General features: G+C 43.6%; 1 protein-coding gene across 6 annotated transcripts in view; it reads left to right on the forward strand.

Moving 5' to 3' along the window:
* The window catches only part of MYRFL (myelin regulatory factor like), a 512,195-nt gene that overhangs the window by 3,386 nt on the left and 489,093 nt on the right, over positions 1-19,716 (forward strand). For all 6 annotated transcript variants that reach the window (XM_077338811.1, XM_077338813.1, XM_077338812.1 and 3 more), the window contains exons 2-5: positions 12,834-12,927; positions 13,592-13,659; positions 13,756-14,011; positions 16,208-16,296. In XM_077338811.1, coding sequence (XP_077194926.1) covers positions 12,866-12,927; positions 13,592-13,659; positions 13,756-14,011; positions 16,208-16,296 — 475 coding nt within the window. In that variant the 5' untranslated portion in view covers positions 12,834-12,865. The remainder of the gene's footprint in view (positions 1-12,833; positions 12,928-13,591; positions 13,660-13,755; positions 14,012-16,207; positions 16,297-19,716) is intronic.

Genomic DNA, 19,716 nt, shown 5'->3' on the forward strand with positions numbered 1-19,716 from the left:
TATGAGGAAAGGCTGTGGGGCATGGGAAAGTTCAGCCTTGAGAAGTGGAGATTGAGAGGGACATGATTGTTCTCTAAGTATTTGAAAGGTTGCCACTTAGAGGAGGACAGGGAATGGTTCCTGTTGGCAGCACGTGCAGTAATGGGCTTAAACTATGTGTAGAACAGTATCAGCTAGATATAGAGTAGTTCACCAGTGGAATTGGCTGCCTAAGGAGGTGGTTAGCTCCTCCTCACTGGCAGTCTTCAAGCAGTTACTGGACAGATAGTTATGGTGGATGCTTTAGGCTGTTCCTGCATTGAGCAGGAGGTTGGACTAGATTATCTGTATGGCCCCTTCCAACTCTATGATTCTGAGATGGGGAGGCACACTTTCTCTTCTGGGCCCTTCCCAACCACAAGATCTCAGGTCTTCAGAGGATTAAGCTTCAGGTGGCTTTGTTGTAGCCATTCCATCATAGCCTCCAGACACTTAGTCAACAATTTGTGTGGGGTCCTTGGCCAGTAGCTCATCAGCAGATAGAGCTGGGTGTCATCAGCATACTGGTGCCACTCAAGCCCGTATCCCCAGACCAACTGGGCTATAGGACCCATAGAAATGTTAATATTTGGGAGAGAATAACACCTAGTGGAACTCCACAGTAGAGTTGGCAATGGTGTGACTGTTCCTCCCCAGTGGCGACCCTCTGTCCTTGACCCTGGAGAACGGAGACCAGCTACTGTAGTTCTGACCCCCATATCCCTATGCTGATGAGGCAGTAAGTTAAGAGCTCGTGATCTACTTATATTGGACACTGCTATGACACAAGCAGTGCCGACCCACCTCAGTCCAGTTGACTCCAGAGGTCATTCGTAAGAGTGACCAAAGCTATCTCCACACCTGTTGGAAACCAGACTGGAATGGATCCATAACCGATATTTTATCTAAGTATGCTTTCAATTTATCTGATGCCACTTTCTCAATCACCTTCCCCAGAAATGCTAGGTGTGAAATGGGGCAATTATTTGCTGGGTCCTGCGAATCCAGTGATGGTTTTTTCAGTAAGGGTCAACCATCGCCTTTAAACTCTCAGGGAATGTCCCTGAAGACAGGGACAGATTTATTATGTACTGGAGGGGTCTCCCTGTCCTCTCATCACCTGTTTTTAGGAGCCACAAAGGACAGGGGTCCAAGATGCAAGTGGTTGGCCTTACTGAAGTTTGCTTGTGTAAGACACCTGAAGCTTTCAAAAGTCTCCTCTGAAGGTGGCCAAGGGTCCTCCAGTTCTCTTTCTGTATTAACAGTTGGAGGAAGGTTGTGGTGGAATGGCAAGATTTTATCTTCCAAGTAGCTCTCAAATGCCTCGCAGCTAATAGCCAATTGAATGTAATTTGGGCATCTCTCTTCAAGGGCAGTGAGAGATCAATTGTGCTGTGTGTGAGCTTGCAGACGCTATGGAAGCTGCGTAGAACTCTTCACAGTTTTCACATCCATCTCATAGGCTTTCATAAGCATCCTATTAGATGTTCTTGTGGTTTCATCACAAGTCTTCCTCCAAGCTCACGCTAGCCGTCTCAGCTCCCATTTCTTTTAATGTCGCTCATTGGAGTACGAGGGGACCAGCATTATAATAGGGGGTGGAGAGGGCATTGGGGAGCAATCTCATTGATGGTAGCTGACAACCAAGTATGCCAGTTGTCAACTAAATCATCTAATGAGTTGCTGGGAAGCATCAGGTCCCGTAAAGCATTCAGGAATCTTATTGGATCCAGAAGTCTCTGTGGGTAGTCAAAAATGCCCCCCCCCCCTTATACAGGGCTTATGGTTACTAGGACCAAAGCTTGAATAAGACTAGTGTCATATAACTTAGGCAGAGATGGTAACAAGCACTTCTGTTTGTCACTGCTGAATAATCATGATGAGCAGAGATGATTCTGGTACGCCTTGAAGGTTTTGAGCCTGACTATTGAGGGAACGCTGAATCTCATAGACCTGGTGCCTCCAGTCCCAACACATTTTGAAAATGCAACAAGTAGTTGTCATTAATATCTATTTCAATTAGTTCATGCTCTCAGTTTCCATCCACAGTTGACGTGAGCTTCTGAAGTGCTTTGCTGGATTGCGGCCAGTAATCATAAATGCTAACAGGATAAAAAGGGAAAGATTATGAAAAGACAAAGACTTTTATACTCAAGCTATTCTATAATGTGAACTAAAAGGATCTGGACCAACCTGCTTTTGCACATTGAAGTGGATAGTCTCCTTGCTTTAATGAGGCTGACCACTTGCCCCTTGGATCACCTGCCCCTGTCCCTCATGGCTCACCTCCAGGTTAGATTACTATAACTTGCTCTATGTGCGCCTTTCCCTATTCCTGACCTGGAAATTATAGCTGGTCCAGAATGCGGCTATCAGGGTCCTCACAAAGGACCCCATGGAAAGTCCACATTTGACGAGTCTTCCACTAGCTGCATTGGTTGCTGGCTGAGTTCCGGATGAGGTTTAAGATGTTGGATTTAACCTTTAAAGTCTTACGCAGTCTGGGACCTGCATATTTGAAGGACAGTCTGTCTGAATCTGCCAACCAAAGAACACTTCACTCAGCAAACTCCAGCTTGCTGGTAATCCCCAGCCCCAGAGAGGTGCGCTCAGCCTTGACCAGAGCCAGGACCCTTTTGTCCTTGGCTCCATCTTGGTGGATTCAGCTTCGGGCAGAGACACGGGCCTTTACAGAACTCTCTAAGTTCTGAAGGGGTTGTAAAATTGTGTTCTTCCATTAGGCATTTTCCCAAAGAAGGGCAATGCCAAAGAATGTTCAAACTACCGCACCATTGCTCTCATTTCTCATGCTAGCAAAGTTATGCTCAAAATCCTACAAGCTAGGCTCCAGCAATATGTGAACCGAGAACTTCCAGAAGTACAGGCAGGATTTTGAAGAGGCAGAAGAACTAGAGATCAAATTGCCAACATACGCTGGATCATGGAGAAAGCTAGGGAGTTCCAGAAGAACATCTACTTCTGCTTCATTGACTATGTTAAAGCCTTTGATTGTGTGGAGCACAACAAATTGTGGCAAGTTCTTAAAGGGCTGGGAATACCAGAGCATCTTATTTGTATCTTGAGAAACCTATATGCAGGTCAAGAAGCAACAGTGAGAACCGGGCATGGAATCACTGATTGGTTCAAAATTGAGAAAGAAGTTCGGCAAGGCTGTATACTGTCTCTTTGCCTATTTAACTTGTATGTGGAGCACATCATGAGAAAGGCGGGGTTAGAGGAGTCACAAATTGGGATCCAGATTGCAGGGAGAAATATCAACAACCTCAGATATGCAGATGATACCACTCTAATGGCAGAAAGTGAAGAGGAACTAAAGTGCCTGTTGATGCGGGTGAAGGAGGAGAGTGCAAAAGTTGGCTTGAAACTCAACATCAAGAAAACAAAGATCATGGCATCCGGCCCTCTCAATTCCTGGCAAATAGATGGGGAAGAAATGGAGATAGTGACAAATTTTATTTTCCTGGGCTCCAAGATCACTGCAGATGGGGACTGCAGCAATGAAATTAAAAGACGCTTGCTCCTGGGGAGGAAAGCTATGGCAAATCTAGACAGCATCCTAAAAAGCAGAGACATCACCCTGTCAACAAAAGTGCGTCTAGTCAAGGCTATGGTCTTCCCAGTTGCAATGTATGGCTGTGAAAGTTGGACCATAAGGAAGGCCGAGCGTCAAAGAATGAGGCTTTTGAACTCTGGCGCTGGAGAAGACTCTTGCGAGTCCCTTGGACTACAAGGCGAACAAACCAGTCAGTCCTAGAGGAGATCAGCCCTGACTGCTCCTTAGAAGGCCAGATCCTGAAGATGAAACTCAAATACTTTGGCCACATCATGAGAAGAAAGAACTCCCTGGAGAAGAGCCTAATGCTGGGAGCGATTGAGGGCAAAAGAAGAAGGGGACGATAAAGAAAGAGGTGGCTGGATGGAGTCACTGAAGCAGACTTAAATGGACTCCAGGGAATGGTAGAGGACAGGAAGGCCTGGAGGATCGTTGTCCATGGGGTCGCGATGGGTCGGACACAACTTTGCACCTAACAAAAACAACAATTAGGCATTTGGTTGAGGCCAAGGACCACGGTTACCATCTGAATGGGGCCCCCCAGCTGGAATCCTGCTCCTTTCCCCCATCTTGTATCTGGTTGATAACGGGTATGCCACTTACCTGGTTCCCAGACACAATAAGGAAGATATGAGGGGAGCGTGTTCTTTACTGTTTGGTTTAAATAATTTTAGTTGGATGAAATTTAATACCTAGTAATTTATTTTTATACGGGTATTTAACTGTCAAAATGTTGTGAATTGCCCCAGTCAAATAATAAATAAATAATATAAAGTGTTTTATTTGTGAGATTTGGTCATGTGATCTGCAAATTGAAGTGATAATTCAAGTAGAGGCTGACTACCTAAGTGAGAACTAGGCCTCCATGGCCATATGCTGCTCTTTCAAGGTTACACAGGGAAGAAGGAGGTCACCCTAAGTGCCTCATGCTTCTTGCAGTTGGTAATTTGTAGGCCTTTTGTTACAATGCTTATTAGTTATTTATTACTAGATTCAAAGACCGTTCATGAGAACAGGTTTTGAAAGCCCCCCCCCCCCGCCAACGCCGTGGCCGCCCAGCAGACACATAGAGGTGGCATTGCCTCAGGTGTGGTGTTTCTGGGCCTGGTGTGAAGGCCTGCTTTCCCCCCTCCCCCCTGGCAGTGGCACGGGCTTCCCCTCGGGCCTAGAAGCACACCCGGGGTCTCTTCAAGGCCCCGGGTGTGCTTCTAGGACTGAGGGGAAGGCCTCCTTCTTTACTCATGGTGTCCTGCTGCTTCCCTGTTGCTTTCTGGCCTGTTCTGGTGAGGGCCTAGATTGTGCCCTCACCCGATTGGCTAGGACTGCTGTCCTGGTGAGGAGCCAATCGGAAGGCGCAAAGTGCCTTCCGATTGGCCCCTCACCCGGATCAGCCCCACCCACTCTCCACCCACTTACCCCTTAGCAAAATATAAAGGTGGAAAGATTGTATTTCTATACCACCGCTCTCAGAACTGGCTCGCAGTGGCTCACTACATTACTATACACACACTCCTTCATGCCAGGTGGACTTAAATTATGTATGACATTCCACAAAATGCTAACAATGTACTTATTTCAAAAGGATTTTGAAAATAAAAAAAACATATTTCAAAAGGATTTTGAAAAATCATTTATAATATTATTTCTAAAGAGCCCTTTCCCTATTCACAAGTTTTAATTTGGTATTTAATGATTATATTATAATTTGGATTTTACAAAAGGAATTATTTGTTTTTAATATCATAAATTTCTTTGGAATTTTCATATGAACAGTGTGAAGAAATTTTTTTTAACCAATTATGTGAAGATGACTGTTTGGTCAAACAATGATTTGCATGCAAGCTCATAGGGAACCAAAAGTAAAAGGATTCAGATGTCTTTATACTAACGCCCAAAGCATGGGCAATAAGAAGGAAGAGCTGGAACTTCTTATGCAGATGGAAATGTATGATCTAGTAGGCATCACAGAAACTTGGTGGAATGATTCTCATGACTGGAATGTAATAGTGGATGGATATGAACTGTTCAGAAAAAAACAGAATAGATCGAAGAGGTGGAGGAGTGGCACTGTATGTGAGGAAAGGGCTTACCTGTCAGGAAATTCTAGTGAAGTATATCTACAGTGGAAAGCATCTGGGTGAAAATAAGCGAGGGGAAAACAAACAGTGTGGTGGTTGGTGTCTGCTACCGACCACCTGACCAATGAGAGGATGTGGATGCTGCACTTTGTGAGCAGCTTGAGAAAATATCCATGTGGCAGGACCTTGTCATCATGGGTGACTTCAATTTCCCAGATGTGTGCTGGGAAACAAACTCTGCAAAGCATCCTCAGTCATGCAAGTTTCTGACCTGCCTGGCTGACAATTTCATTTATCAAATGGTAGATGAACCCACAATAGGTTCAGCCATACTGGACTTAATACTGACCAACAGGCAAGAGTTGGTGGATGAAGTGAAGGAGGTGGGGACCCTAGGGGGAAGTGACCAAGTCCTTATAAAAGTCCTTTTGAGATGGGGAGGCAAGGAAGCTTGTAGCCAGACACGGATGTTGGATTTTCGCAGGCCAAACTTTAATAGACTCAGAGACATGATGAGTGTCATACCATGGACAAGAATGCTAGAAGAGAAGGGAGCATGTGAAGGATGGGCGCTACTCAAACAAGAGCTATTGCATGCTCAATCAATGACTATCCCAGAAAGACGAAAACACTGCAGGAGCTCTAAGAAGCCTATTTGGATGATCAGAGAACTTCAAGAGGAACTAAGAAAGAAAAGGGAGATGTTCGGGAAATGGAGGGAAGTACAGAGCTCTAAAGAAGAGTACCTACAGGTTACTAGGCACTGTAGATCAATCATCAGAAAGGCCAAAGCTGAGAGTGAGCTAAGATTGGCCAGGGAAGCCCACTATAACAAGAAAAGATTTTTCAGTTATGTGAGGAGCAAACATAAAGTAAAGGAGGCAATAGGCCCACTGTTGGGTGCGGATGGGCAAACTCTAACGGAGGATGCAGAGAAAGCAGAAAGGATCAGCGCCTATTTTACATCTGTTTTTTCCCACAGGTCAAAGGGTTTAGGCACATCTAGAGATGGCAGTAGCCAAGAGATAGTGTCTGGGTGGCAGGTTGACATGGACAGAAAGGTTGTTGAGAGACATTTAGCTGCACTGGATGAGTTCAAATCCCCTGGGCCGGATGAAATGCACGCGAGAGTGCTCAAAGAACTTTCCGGAGAACTTGCACAACCCTTGTCCATCATCTTCGGGACCACTTTAAGGACCGGAGATGTCCCGGAGGACTGGAAGAGAGCAAACGTTATTCCGATCTTCAAAAAAAGGAGGAAGGATGACCCGGGAAACCAGTGAGTCTGACCTCTGTTGTGGGTAAGATAATGGAGCAGATATTAAAGGGAGCGATCTGCAAACATCTGGAGGACAATTTGGTGATCCAAGGAAGTCAGCATGGATTTGTCTCCAACAGGTCCTGTCAGACCAACCTGGTTTCCTTTTTTGACCAAGTGACAGGTTTGCTGGATCGTGGAAATTCGGTTGATGTCGTTTACTTGGATTTTAGTAAAGCTTTAGATAAGGTTCCCCATGATGTTCGGATGGATAAATTGAAGGACTGCAATCTGGATTTTCAGATAGTTAGGTGGATAGGGAATTGGTTAGAGAACCGTACTCAAAGAGTTGTTGTCAATGGTGTTTCATCAGACTGGAGGGAGGTGAGTAGCGGGGTACCTCAGGGCTTGGTGCTTGGTCCGGTACCTTTTAACATATTTATTAATGATCTAGATGAGGGGGTGGAAGGACTACTCATCAAGTTTGCAGATGACACCAAATTGGGAGGACTGGCAAATACTCCAGAAGATAGAGACAGAGTTCAATGAGATCTGAACACAGTGGAAAAATGGGCAAATGAGAACAAGATGCAATTTAATAAAGATAAGTGTAAAGTTCTGCATCTGGGTCAGAAAAATGAAAAGCATACCTACTGGATGGGGGATACGCTTCTAGGTAACACTGTGTGTGAACGAGACCTTGGGGTACTTGTGGATTATAAACTAAACATGAGTAGGCAGTGTGATGCAGCGGTAAAAAAGGCAAATGCCATTTTGGGCTATATCAACAGGGGCATCACATCAAAATCACAAGATGTCATAGTCCCATTGTATACGGCACTGGTCAGACCACTCCTGGAATACTGTGTGCAGTTCTGGAGGCCTCACTTCAAGAAGGACGTAGATAAAATTGAAAAGGTACAGAGGAGAGTGATGAGGATGATCTGGGGCCAAGGGACCAAGCCCTATGAAGATAGGTTGAGGGACTTGGGAATGTTCAGCCTGGAGAAAAGGAGGTTGAGAGGGGGCATAATAGCCCTCTTTAAGTATTTGAAAGGTTGTCACTTGGAGGAGGGCAGGATGCTGTTCCCATTGGCTGTAGAGGAAAGGATACCCAGTAATGGGTTTAAACTACAAGTACAACGATATAGGCTAGATATCAGGAAAAAAATTTTCACAGTCAGAGTAGTTCAGCAGTGGAATAGGCTGCCTAAGAAGGTGGTGAGCTCCCCCTCACTGGCAGTCTTCAAGCAAAGGCTGGATACACACTTTTCTTGGATGCTTTAGGATGCTTTGGGCTGATCCTGCGTTGAGCAGGGGGTTGGACTAGATGGCCTGTGTGGCCCCTTCCAACTCTATGATTCTATTCTATGATTCTATGCAAGCCTTTTTATTGGATTTACTGAAGGGCAGACTTGCAGAGTGTATTTTAATGTGGTTGCTGAAATCAAGAATTGCACAGCACCCTAAATATGAGAGTAAAACACCACATTAAGTTTTCAGACTGAATCTTTTGAACAAGATTTTCGACTCTAATTTATGTAAGCAACCTAGGACAGATGTTACTGCAAGCTTTTAATTACTTACTCATTTTGGATTTTGTGAGTTCCCTTAAATACCTGTGCAGTTCTAACACTAACCTCTGTTTTTATTTGGTACCGTCAAAGAGTGGTGGAGAATCACCATAAAGGTTTGGCAGCTGTTGTGATCAAAATGTTTTTCTTAACAGCATTGTGTACAGATACTGGCACAGTTTAATGGCAAAAAACTGTTCCCCAGCTTGACAGCATTCCGTCCTGGAGAGCTTATGAGCCATCTGACAGTAAAATGATCCAGGGACAGTTTTAAGTTTTCTCTAAGAATCTCCATGAGCTTTTCTTTACACTGTACCTGATCTTGCCAATATTCTAGTCAACTTTTGAAATGTCATTTGCTACCTTAGATATTTATAAACCATAATATACACTTATAACATTTTAGCTAATAAGTAACTGAAGTACAAAGTCCTGAATGTTTCCACATTATAAATGAATGTGCACTGCACAAAACTGTGGAGTAGAGTGTCTGGAATTATGGTTCAAATCTTGGATAAAAAGTGGGAGAACAGAGTTTGTGACCCCAGCCAGCCATGAAGCAGACAGAATGACTATTCCATTTAAGCTTCTTCACAGGCTAAATAAACAAGAAGAGGAAAGTTTATATATGCTGCTCTGACTCAGTAGAAGAAAGGCATAATGAAAATTAACAGATTAGATATTAAGATCAGATATTGTTTGTTTAAAAAAAACAAGGAATGCACAGGACAGAAATAGTTAATAAGGGTTATATTTTAAAATGTAGAAAATGGGGTAAACATGGTGGCTTTGTTATTCCGTGTGCTATTTTAATAGTTGGTCATGGTTTAGCCAGTCAAGCTTTGTTATAGTCCACAAGCCAGAGTTGATTAATAACGAACTATATCTCTATATATATCGTTCAGCCTAGTACATCAGACAAATATGTAAGTTCTAGATCAAATCAAACTTGAACTTGCACTAGAAGCTAAAATGTTTAGTTAAGCTTGGATTTACCTCCAAGAAAGTGCCCTATCCTCCATTGTTTTCAATGGACTAAGGTCAAACCAGAGAATCTCTGTAGTAGAAACTGAAGGTAGGGGGCATTTTTGCAAGCCCATCAGAACCAGTGACACTGCAGTCCCAACAGGACTAGGGTCAAACCATGAAAGTACTGTCAGACCTGGGTCTGACTAAGTCAAACCTGTCAGGTGCAGGTTCAAAAGGTGATAGAATGGACTTCCTACAAGCTACACACACCAAACTCACAGGAAACCTCATCCTATTGCCCATTCCTCTACAATCTTTCAAAGCTGGGGGTTGGATTACATTTCTGGGGTTCCAGTTACAGCTCACAACCAAGATCTCTCCAGTGGTCTCTCTGGAAAAGACTATTTTTGTTATAGGATTCTATGGAAAACCTCAGGGACAAGCCAGTGACACTAAACTCACAGGGAAACTTCACTTGGGCAGCCCTCCCACCATACATTGGAAGCAAGGAAAGCAACCCCCTATGCTTGCAGCTCCCCATGTCTCCAAAGGCTGGTTCTGAAGGACAGAAAGGCAAATATTCCCTGAGTTTCAAAGTTACACCAAGACAGCTTGGTGGGCACCTAAGCCCCACCATCCCAGTGAAAATGTGAGTTTCCCATTTATAGCTGTTAGACTGTTTACACACTGGAGGTTTCATGTTAGGCTGCAGGCTGGAGTTTTAGTTGTGGCAGGCTACTCCACTTCTTCCTGCACCCACACATCCGCCCCCGATTTGTGCTCCTGCACTGGAGCTAGGGCACTGGAGTTCCCAGTGCGTAAACGGTCTTAGTGATGCCGTGTCTGGACTGGAGCTCCCCAAAGTAACCTCACAACAGCTTGGCACACAACCCCAGTCCCACCAGACCAGTGGAAATCAGAGTTTTCCATTTAAAGTGATCCTGAGATAGGTGTTGTGTTATGAGGTAGATGTTATTTAATGAAGTAGATCTTGGATGAGGGAGTCCACCACCACCCAGCAGAGGCAGCTGTCTTCCCACCCAAGCACCAAGGGTGTAATCTGCAGATGCATGCCAAATTGCTCAGAGAGGAGAAGGAATGGGAGAACACACAGGGGGACAACAGGAGACCTGGATCTTGCTTTGTGAGTTCCAGAAAGGGGTAGTCCAGCAGGGGAAGGTTGACCTTGAGGAAGTCAAACTCATCCACCTTTGTCAGGTGGAAATGGTGAGAGGAGGGCCATCTTAACAGCATTACAGGCCCACCTACACTCATAGGAATAACATAAATTATTGATAAAATCATACATATTTATTGGTAACTCCATAAAATCAGTTCTTAAACATTAAAAAAACATGCTGTATGGCAAAGATTAATCAACATAGCTTGTCCATTCACATATCACAAGCTATCAATACATATGCAGGTTACCTTGGATCCTCTATGCTTGTGGGGCCCCTGGGCAACTGCTCAGTGTGTCCATGTGTTAAGACAGCCCTTGAAGGGGACTGAGAATGTCTTCCAGGTAAGAGGACACCTGCTTACTCTGGATACTAGTGGGAGGGCAGGAGAGGAGACTCATGGCCATGAAAAGAGGTCAGGCCCGATGGCAGCCTTACCGGACCAGTACTCCAAGGAATTGATGGAGGTGGGCTTAGGGGACTCGGTGAGATATTCCCTTACAATAACCTCTGTCTAATCCTCCACCATTGCATACCTGGCAGTCCCGCCACTGCTGACCTCTCAGGCTCTGAGGCAGAGATGCTGGGCCTGGCTCCAGTGTGGAGGCCAGCACTTGGTTCAGCCCTCAAATCAGGTGGCTGACTTGCCCCAGGCTAGCCGTTTGGGCTCAGATCATGTTGGCTGTGTCCTGGAAGGGCTTGAGGCCATGCACTATTTGGAAGAGGATCATCCAGTAGCTGGAGCTGATACTGAGCTCATCTTCCCCATGAAGGACCGTCATGGAGAAGATAATGGTGTAGGTGGACTTCCAGCAGGTGCAGAAGTCCAGGATGAGGCGGTGTTCAGGCTCATCCCCCTCCCACTGCCTCTTGCAAAGTAGATGAGCAGACTATGTCCTTGATACCTACACTTCTGCCAGCATTTTGGCATGGATAACCCTGAACATGTGACTAGAGATGATGTAGGCACTGCCCACCCACTCCTGCAGGTTACTCTGTATAATGACAGTGATGTTTTGCATCAGGTAATCTGCATCCATCCCAGAACATGGACCAGAACCAGCATTGGCAGCACTTTTCCCTCCTGGGTCATGAGCCCTGCCCTGACAGTCAAGATAGAAGCCCTCTGGTTGCCACCAGTAGCTGAGGGAGAGGTAGCTGTGTTGCTGTTCAATAGGTCTGCCGTGAAGTGTACAGTATCCCCTTGCATCCTGGAGAGCTCACCCTTGACCATCACTACTGGGAAGTGATGCATTGTAGGCAAGACTCATTGGTTCATGGTCTTCTGCAAGGGGATAGAGAATCAGGTGTTGCAGCAGCTAGTGAAAGCCTATGTCCTCTACGAGGGAGAAGGGCTGACCATCCACAATAATAATCTCACCAATGAAGCAAGTGACTGCCTGCTGGGCCCTCCATCTAACCCTTCTGAATTGCACTGATAGTAACTCCATGAGAATGACCTCCTGGGGGTGGCCTGCCTTGATGCCTCACCACCTACAGTGCCCTGAATGTGGGGACCCTTCCTTGGAGGGGCCTTTTCTCCCCCAATTCTTCCTACTGAGTGGGCCTGTTTTTCCTTCCACTGGCCACCACTCTGGTGACAACAAAATGGTGCACATCATTTGCAGGTGCCTGAGCAGGATGGAGGAGGACAAGTGTGAGGGGATTGTTCCCCTCAGAACATGGGCATGACTCATCTCTACCACACAGGGGTCATTGGGGAGGGTACAGAAAGGTTTCCAAAGTGTGGGGTGGAAAGGATGTCCCAGGAATGTAGAAGGCAGGAGGAGAGACAGATGCTTTCTGGCACTGGGCTGAGAAGGGCAGAAAGGGAACTTTATGATGATGATTATTAAATTTAATTCCACCACTCCCAAGACAGACTTGTGGTGGGTTACAATTGTCCTTAGCTAAAACCCCATTAAAATACAGAACATAAAAAACATAACAGCAGTACAGAAACATGGCGGTATTTATACAATCACACATCCCCCCCTCCCCCCAAAAAAATCTAATAACGGGGGTGGGAAGAGAGGGCCATCAATATCACTTGGCCTAGGTGCTGTCTGGCACCGGGGGGGGGTGGGGGGTGGGTGGGTGCCATTTCAAACAAAAGAAGAGCATCTAAGTAACTGGATTGTGAAATAAGTCACAGACTAAAAACACACTTTAAATCTGTAGGACAAGATGTCCTTGGAACACTGGAGGAATCGATGGTGGATACACTTATGTTGGAAGAATTTTTAGGTAGTGAACTTGAATTATTTGGAACGCGGTAAGTTTTAAAAGTTGCACGCACTGGTTTCTTCACTGGTTCCCTTTTGTTTCAACTATTTATTATAGTTGTATGCAGAAAATCCCAGCATAATAGATGTGAAGTATGACTCTTCAAGATTTGTATTTAGTCTCTTTGCACAGAAATAAATAACAGTTTGAAAGTGAGTCAACCAGGTAAAACTGGAGGGTTTTTTAAAACAATGTTTCAAAGTGGAGAAAAAAAAGGAGTTTAACCAAACATTTTCAGTATGGGACTAATTTGCCTTGAGCTTTTTATTGAATGGAATGCTCCTAATACTGAAATGATGACCATGTTTTCACTGTTTGCTCCTCAAAAGGCATACATAATTCCAGAAAACTGATGGTGATTAATATTAAAAGGGAAACAGCAGCAGCTGCTGCAGACATATTTCACAGGCAAAAAATGATAGAAAACACAGGTTTCATGTTAATTTCTCATGAAATTATAGATCCTAATACATTTGCAGTGTTTAGAATTTCTAATTTATGTTAGGCTAACATCTAATTAAACATTTTTGTGTCTACCTAGTTCCTACCCAAAATGAGATCTGAACAGCATCTTATTGCATTGGAAAACTACATTTTTATAGCCACTGACAATCTCCCTTCTCCTTTTTACCACCCACTGACTCCCATTCCAGGCCAAGCAAACTGCCAGATTCACCACCAGATTCCAGATCAGAATCATGCTCACCACCACAGTCCAAAGGTTGGCATAATAGTCCTAATTTCTGAGCATTCTGTATTTTAAAACATGGTCATATTGTACATTAATTTGGAATGGTGCATCTTGTTTTCATTTCAGAGGCACATAACCCTGTTTCCAGCTGTAATGGAATGCGACTCCCAGCATCTTTTTCTTCTGTTGGATGCTCCAGTACATTTCCTTCCATGTTTTTGGAGGCTGCTTCTAAGAGGAATTCCAGTGGCCAACTCTATGGAACACACCAAGATTGTAGTCTAAAGACAGGCAGTGCTGTAACTCTCTGGAATACATTTATGCCTTCTGCACACTATTCAAATTATTCTCATCCAACTTTAAGGGAGCCTCTCAACCCAAGGTAACAAAGTTTATATTGTAACTCAAAGATAGGAGTGGAAAATGGAATTAAAAAAAAAAAAACTTCAGAAAAATTACTGGGATTTATATTCCGGAATTACTGTGTTTGACTTCCAATGTTGTTTACAGTTTAGAGGTTTAAAAGTAAGATCTGAAAAGCCAAGAACATAACCCATGTAATATCTTTATAAAGACTAACTCAATGACACACATTAATCTGAACTTTTGAATTCCACCAAACCCTTCATCAGACCACATGTTACAAAACAATAAAGAGGGGAAAAGAGGATATTTCAGATCATCATGACCTGAAAACGGAGGAGTCAGGTTGCTGCTGGCCATACAAGCAAGAGCCAATAAATCAATACAACTCAGTAGCCACAATTCCCCCTGTGTTCCCGATCTCTCTTAAGCAGTGTGAGGTCAAGTCCCTTTCAAGGAGAACTTTAGCAGCAATTAAACTCCCCCCCCCAAAAAAAAACCTCTGTAACATCTTAGAGACTCACTCACTGTGGCATGGCAGGAACCTTCTCCATTAGATTAATGAAACCGGTGTGTATCTCTCCACAGGGTGGCAGTATTTAAAGGTTTCAGAGGATACGTGTCCTCTTGTTTCTTTTTTTTCTTCCCAAGATTTAAAAACTGAATTGATACATTGAATTGCATTTGTGTTAACCCCCCATTCTCCAATAATTAGGGCAGGTTTCAATATGATTAAAATTTATTTAATCACAACATTTCTACAGCACCTTTCTAACCAGACAGGGTCCCCTCGATGGCGACTGCATCCCCATGTAGTTCTGTTATCCGCTTGGGCTCTGTGGATGCTGTGTGTGAGTTACTTTATAGACTGGCAGGCAGACAGAATGGATTTTGCTTTAGCATTATTTATTCATAGCTGTTGTGCTAATCCTCCTGCAGCTTCAATAGTTTGATAATGGTCATCAATGGAAAGGGAGGAGACTATCTGGAAAAGCCTGTTTGCTCAGTTTTCCTACTTCCTGTTTTTAACTGCAGGTACTTCACATGTTAGTGGAGTTGGGTAAATGATCAGGCCAAGATCCCCCCATGTGGTACCCATGAGCACCACAGCAGCCACTGACACTTTTCCTGTGCCCGCCAAGTGTTTTTAGGAAGTGGGTGGGGCCCAGTAGAGATTTTACTCAGCAAGGCTTCTGATTGGCCATTGGTGATCAGATGGTCTTTGGGACTGCAAAGAAGTTGTTTGAGCAGCAGCTACCACCATAGCACAAGGTTATTCTATTTATGGTTAAAGATATACTGGGTGTACACAAGAAAATATTTTTCATCAAGGTATTCATTTAAAAAGGCATCCTATTAAACATAATTTGTGCTGAAATGTTGAAGAGTTGCTATTAGAGTTATACATTACCTCATTTCCTGAAAATTTGTGGTTGACTCCACCTCCGGTGGCAGCCATTTTGTGGCCCTACTCTACCATCCAGTGTCAGAATTCCAAGGGTGTACTGGGGACCCCTGGATTAGTTCAAAGGGAAAGCAGTTTCTGGTCTGGCCAATCTTCTTCCTTATTTAATTTTATTACATTCATAGATCAGACAGTAATAATGTAACCAAGTCAACAATGCATAAAAGGAAATCTGAACATACATTAAAAAACAAAACAAAATGTAACTGCTTTTGTCTAGCCAATTTAATACTTCCTCTACCCAGGAAACAGTTTTCAAGAATTCAGGAAAGCAAACAGCACTCCTCTCAAGGGTAAATATTCTTTTAAATGTGACTTTTAAAATGTTGTGACATTTCTTTGTGGAGGACAGAGTTTATATATCATTATTTTAAAGGGATACAAAAATGCTCATGGATGCAAATAGATATGCACACATCCTTCACACCAGAAGACTAATAAAAAAAACAAATTCAGGTAGCATACAAATATTTTATTCACTATTAATTAAGCTGTGAGCAGTACCTTTTTTGCTTTGAGCTGTCGAGAGAAGAACGGGGCAGATGTATAGGCTGAGGCTGGTGTGCTGTTGTACTTCCTTGTGATCACCTGTAGCACATGGCTTAAGAAGGCCTACAGGTACTTCTTAACACCGAAGGAAAGAAAAGTCACTCTCTTTAAAATGGAATTAGGATTTTAAAAAAAATCATGTTTGGTATCCTGCTTTAGAGTTTTAGTCATTGACACTGTTGGTACTGCCCTTTCCCCCAGCCTTTCCTTGATGTCCAAAAAGAGAAAACACTCAGAGACGTTGGAGGACTCTCATGAATTTCTCACATGTGCTGACACTGTTGGACCAAGTAAGTAAAAATTACAATAACAACACAGAGATGAAAAGCCTCTAGAGCCTTCATTTCAGACAAGTAGAATATTTATTGCCATACTCTATCTACAGTCTCATACTTTAAAATAGAGGAACTGGAAGAGATCTGAGTATCATAAAGACCTCCCTCCCCCAATATGCAGCTTTTCATCCAACCACTAATGTGCTTTATGACAAAGATTTTCTATTTGTTGCTTGCTTTATTCCATTGGTCGAAGATAGGTAACATCAGCAGATGTGAACTGCATGCTCCTAGAAATGTAAAGTATTATATTTACAGTGCAGTCCTATGCAGTGTTACTCTGCCTATGTCCAATGAAATAGAGATATACTGGAGTTCCTCTGCATAAGATTGTACAGTTGGAGCTCAATTTCTTTTAAACTGTCTAGATTGCCTTTCTCTCTAAATCTCTTAGCTTAACCTTAACCATGTCAAAATGATATTTATTTACATATTTTAACTATATCCTGCTTTTCAATTTTAGAAAAATTACCAGGGCAACTAACAGCCTTGCATTAAAATGATAAACATCTAAACCCATTATGCAACAATTAACCAATCAAAGCTAGTTAAGGGTCCAGCAATCAAATTACTTTAAGATCACAGCAGATATTAGAGGAATTAGAAGTGTGAATGATATATCAACCTGCCCCATAGCCTCGTTGATGAAAGATCTGTTTCCAAAAGCTACCCTAAAGAACTAGGTGCTTTGTTTATAAAACTTCTATTTATTATTGTATTTATACTTCCACCTTTCCTCTAGGCTCAAGTCATATTTTTTGTGAGCAGGTATGGAGGGATAGATACCATTTTTCTGAATAAATATTTACTTACTGTCTAGCTGTGATTTCTGTGGGGGTAGTATTCTATAGGAAAAGCCCTGTTATGAACCTCTGCTCAGTAAGCCTCAGGTGGAAAAGAGATGCACCATGGATCCCCAGATGTTAATATGAGAGTTCAGGTGTGTTCTTTCACCAGAACATTGAGGGTTGAAAGGTCGGCACTCTTTGAACTGTGGCCAGGGTCAAATTACATCCAAAGTAGATGGAACAATATTGGAGTAATATGCTTCATCGGTTGGTTGCGGTTGGTCATTTTGGTTCCCATATTTTGATCCAATTACAATCTATGGACAGTTTTGAAAAGGATCATGTTACCTTAGTCAGGGCTAAGCCTCACAAGGGCACGGACAACTGTCAGTAGATCAGCTGCTTCTAGGAAAGGGCACAGGCTAGTAAAGGATGCTTTTGGGCTGCCTGCCAATAAAATCCAAAAATTCAATTGCAACAAGTACAAACGGCATGGGTTTAGTGGGACCTATCATAGGTAACACCTCAGAACAATTGAGATGCCAGCCAACTCTTGTCTTTTCTGCAGTAATGCTCTGCTTTGTTCCCCTGCTTTGTATCTACTTGGATCCTCAGACATTTGTTCACAGCTTCCACATCCTCTGTAGACTCGATAGGAAACAAGATGGAGCTGCACATTGTCTGTATATGTAACTCTTCAGTGCAAATCACTTCCTGCCAGAAGATGCTTGTTCTCATTAAACCGCTTCATATGTACAGTTAATGCATCACTGGGACTTGAATTAGGTCAGTTATGATTGACAGGCAGCCATCTGTTGGCTACCCCACTGCTTAGGGTGGCGTCTCTGGCACTGAATAGAGCCTGGGCCTTTCCCATCATGGCTTTGGCTCTGTGGAATGGATTCCCCAAAGAGGTGAGGAGGGCTCCCCCCTTGAAGAGATTCAGGAGGCACTGTGAGGCCTATATGTTTGACACGGCTTTTGAGGGGGTTTGAATGGCAGGCATTTTTTAAGGGGGGAGAGGAGAGAGAGCTGATGTATTGTATTTTGGCTGTGCTTTTAACTGAAAATGTTTTTAACTGTTGTAAGCTGCCTTGATCTGTGAGGAAAGGCTGCCTACAAATGTTTGAATAGTTTTAAAAAATCTGTAAGTGAGAACCAATGCCTGTTACTATACAAATGAAATTGGGACTTGTACCCACAGAAACGTAGTGTTTGAATCACACATTCAGCTGTATGTGCATTGAATACAACATGAGTCTTCCTGAATAGGCATATAAAGAAAAAGCAAGTATTTAATGTGTGCAGTTATACTTTGCCCACTGCAACATGGGAACAGGACTAGTGCTACATTTCATTTGCAGCCAACCTACCTTCTGTGATGCAGTGGCTGCTTCTGGGCTGCATAGCGTCCATTCCATGTGACAGAGCAATTTGCAGGAGATCTGTGGTTGCAGAAGGTTGGATAATCCACATCTGTGTTTGGAAACAAATGACACACATGCAATCTGGGCAGGATTAAAGTGGCTGGGGGAATAGAAGGTTCTTTTGGGGGGGGCGGGGGGGGGGGCTGGTGGAAGAAGCAGCAGGTAGAAAGAGGAAAAAGGTTCATCTCTCCCTCTGCCCACTCTGCAACTGCATGCCACCCCTTCTGAGGATGATGTGCAGCTGCCTGGCTAATGTCATACACAGTTGTGTCTGTAACATTTAGTTTGGCCTGGGGCAACCCAGGAGAAGAGGCAGTCCACTGTCACACGAGTCAGCATTTTCAGCTGTGACCTGACAGCTCTGAGAAATCCGTGCAGCTCCTTGAATGCTGATGATGTTTTGGAACAGCCAGCTGTATGCAGAAATTTAAAGTCTGCTTTCTGGGAATGCTGGTGAGTCAGATCTCTGTGCCCTGCGTTGATATCAAAGGCACCACAGGAGTGCAGGACTGGAGAAGGGAATTCATTTGTGAATGTACAAGAAATGGCAGCATTTGCCTTCCTCTCTGCACTTTTCAGCTGCAATTACACTGCAGCGTTTCACTCTCTTTGTCCTCCAGAATTACCCGTTGGCCATTCAAAGCCTTGTGGCCTTGCAGCTGAAGGACACCTTCTGCATGGTCCTCCTGAGCATGCTCATTTTAGGTCACTTAGAGCTCCCAACCTCCATCTTCCTGAAACCATGGGAAGCATCACAGTCATTGTAGCTGGAGTCACTCGAGATCACTGACCTATTTCCTAACCATGTGTCCTGAGTTCTTTGGAGTGTAAAACATGATTTAGTTATTGTGCATTAGTTCCCCATCTAAAGAAAAGGAGTCTCTCTTCCTCTCTGTGTGGCTGTGAAGCAGCAAAATATAACAACTCACCATCAATTTCTAAACTGGCACAGAGAGCTTTTTTGTGTGGACAGGATTAATGCGGAGACATTTGTGGCTTTAAGATGGAATGTGACAAGGACTTTACGGGGTGTTTTTGTACATTCAGAAGTGCTGTATTTTAATCAGGGATGTCCTTCAAGCAAAGCAAGGGGAGCTACTCAGCCTCAACTGATGCTTCAGACCTCATGCTGCTTTGCCAAAGGAGTGCTGCTTACATGT

This window comes from Paroedura picta, chromosome 5 (assembly GCF_049243985.1).
Source record: "Paroedura picta isolate Pp20150507F chromosome 5, Ppicta_v3.0, whole genome shotgun sequence".
In the NCBI taxonomy this organism is placed as follows: Eukaryota; Metazoa; Chordata; class Lepidosauria; order Squamata; family Gekkonidae; genus Paroedura; species Paroedura picta.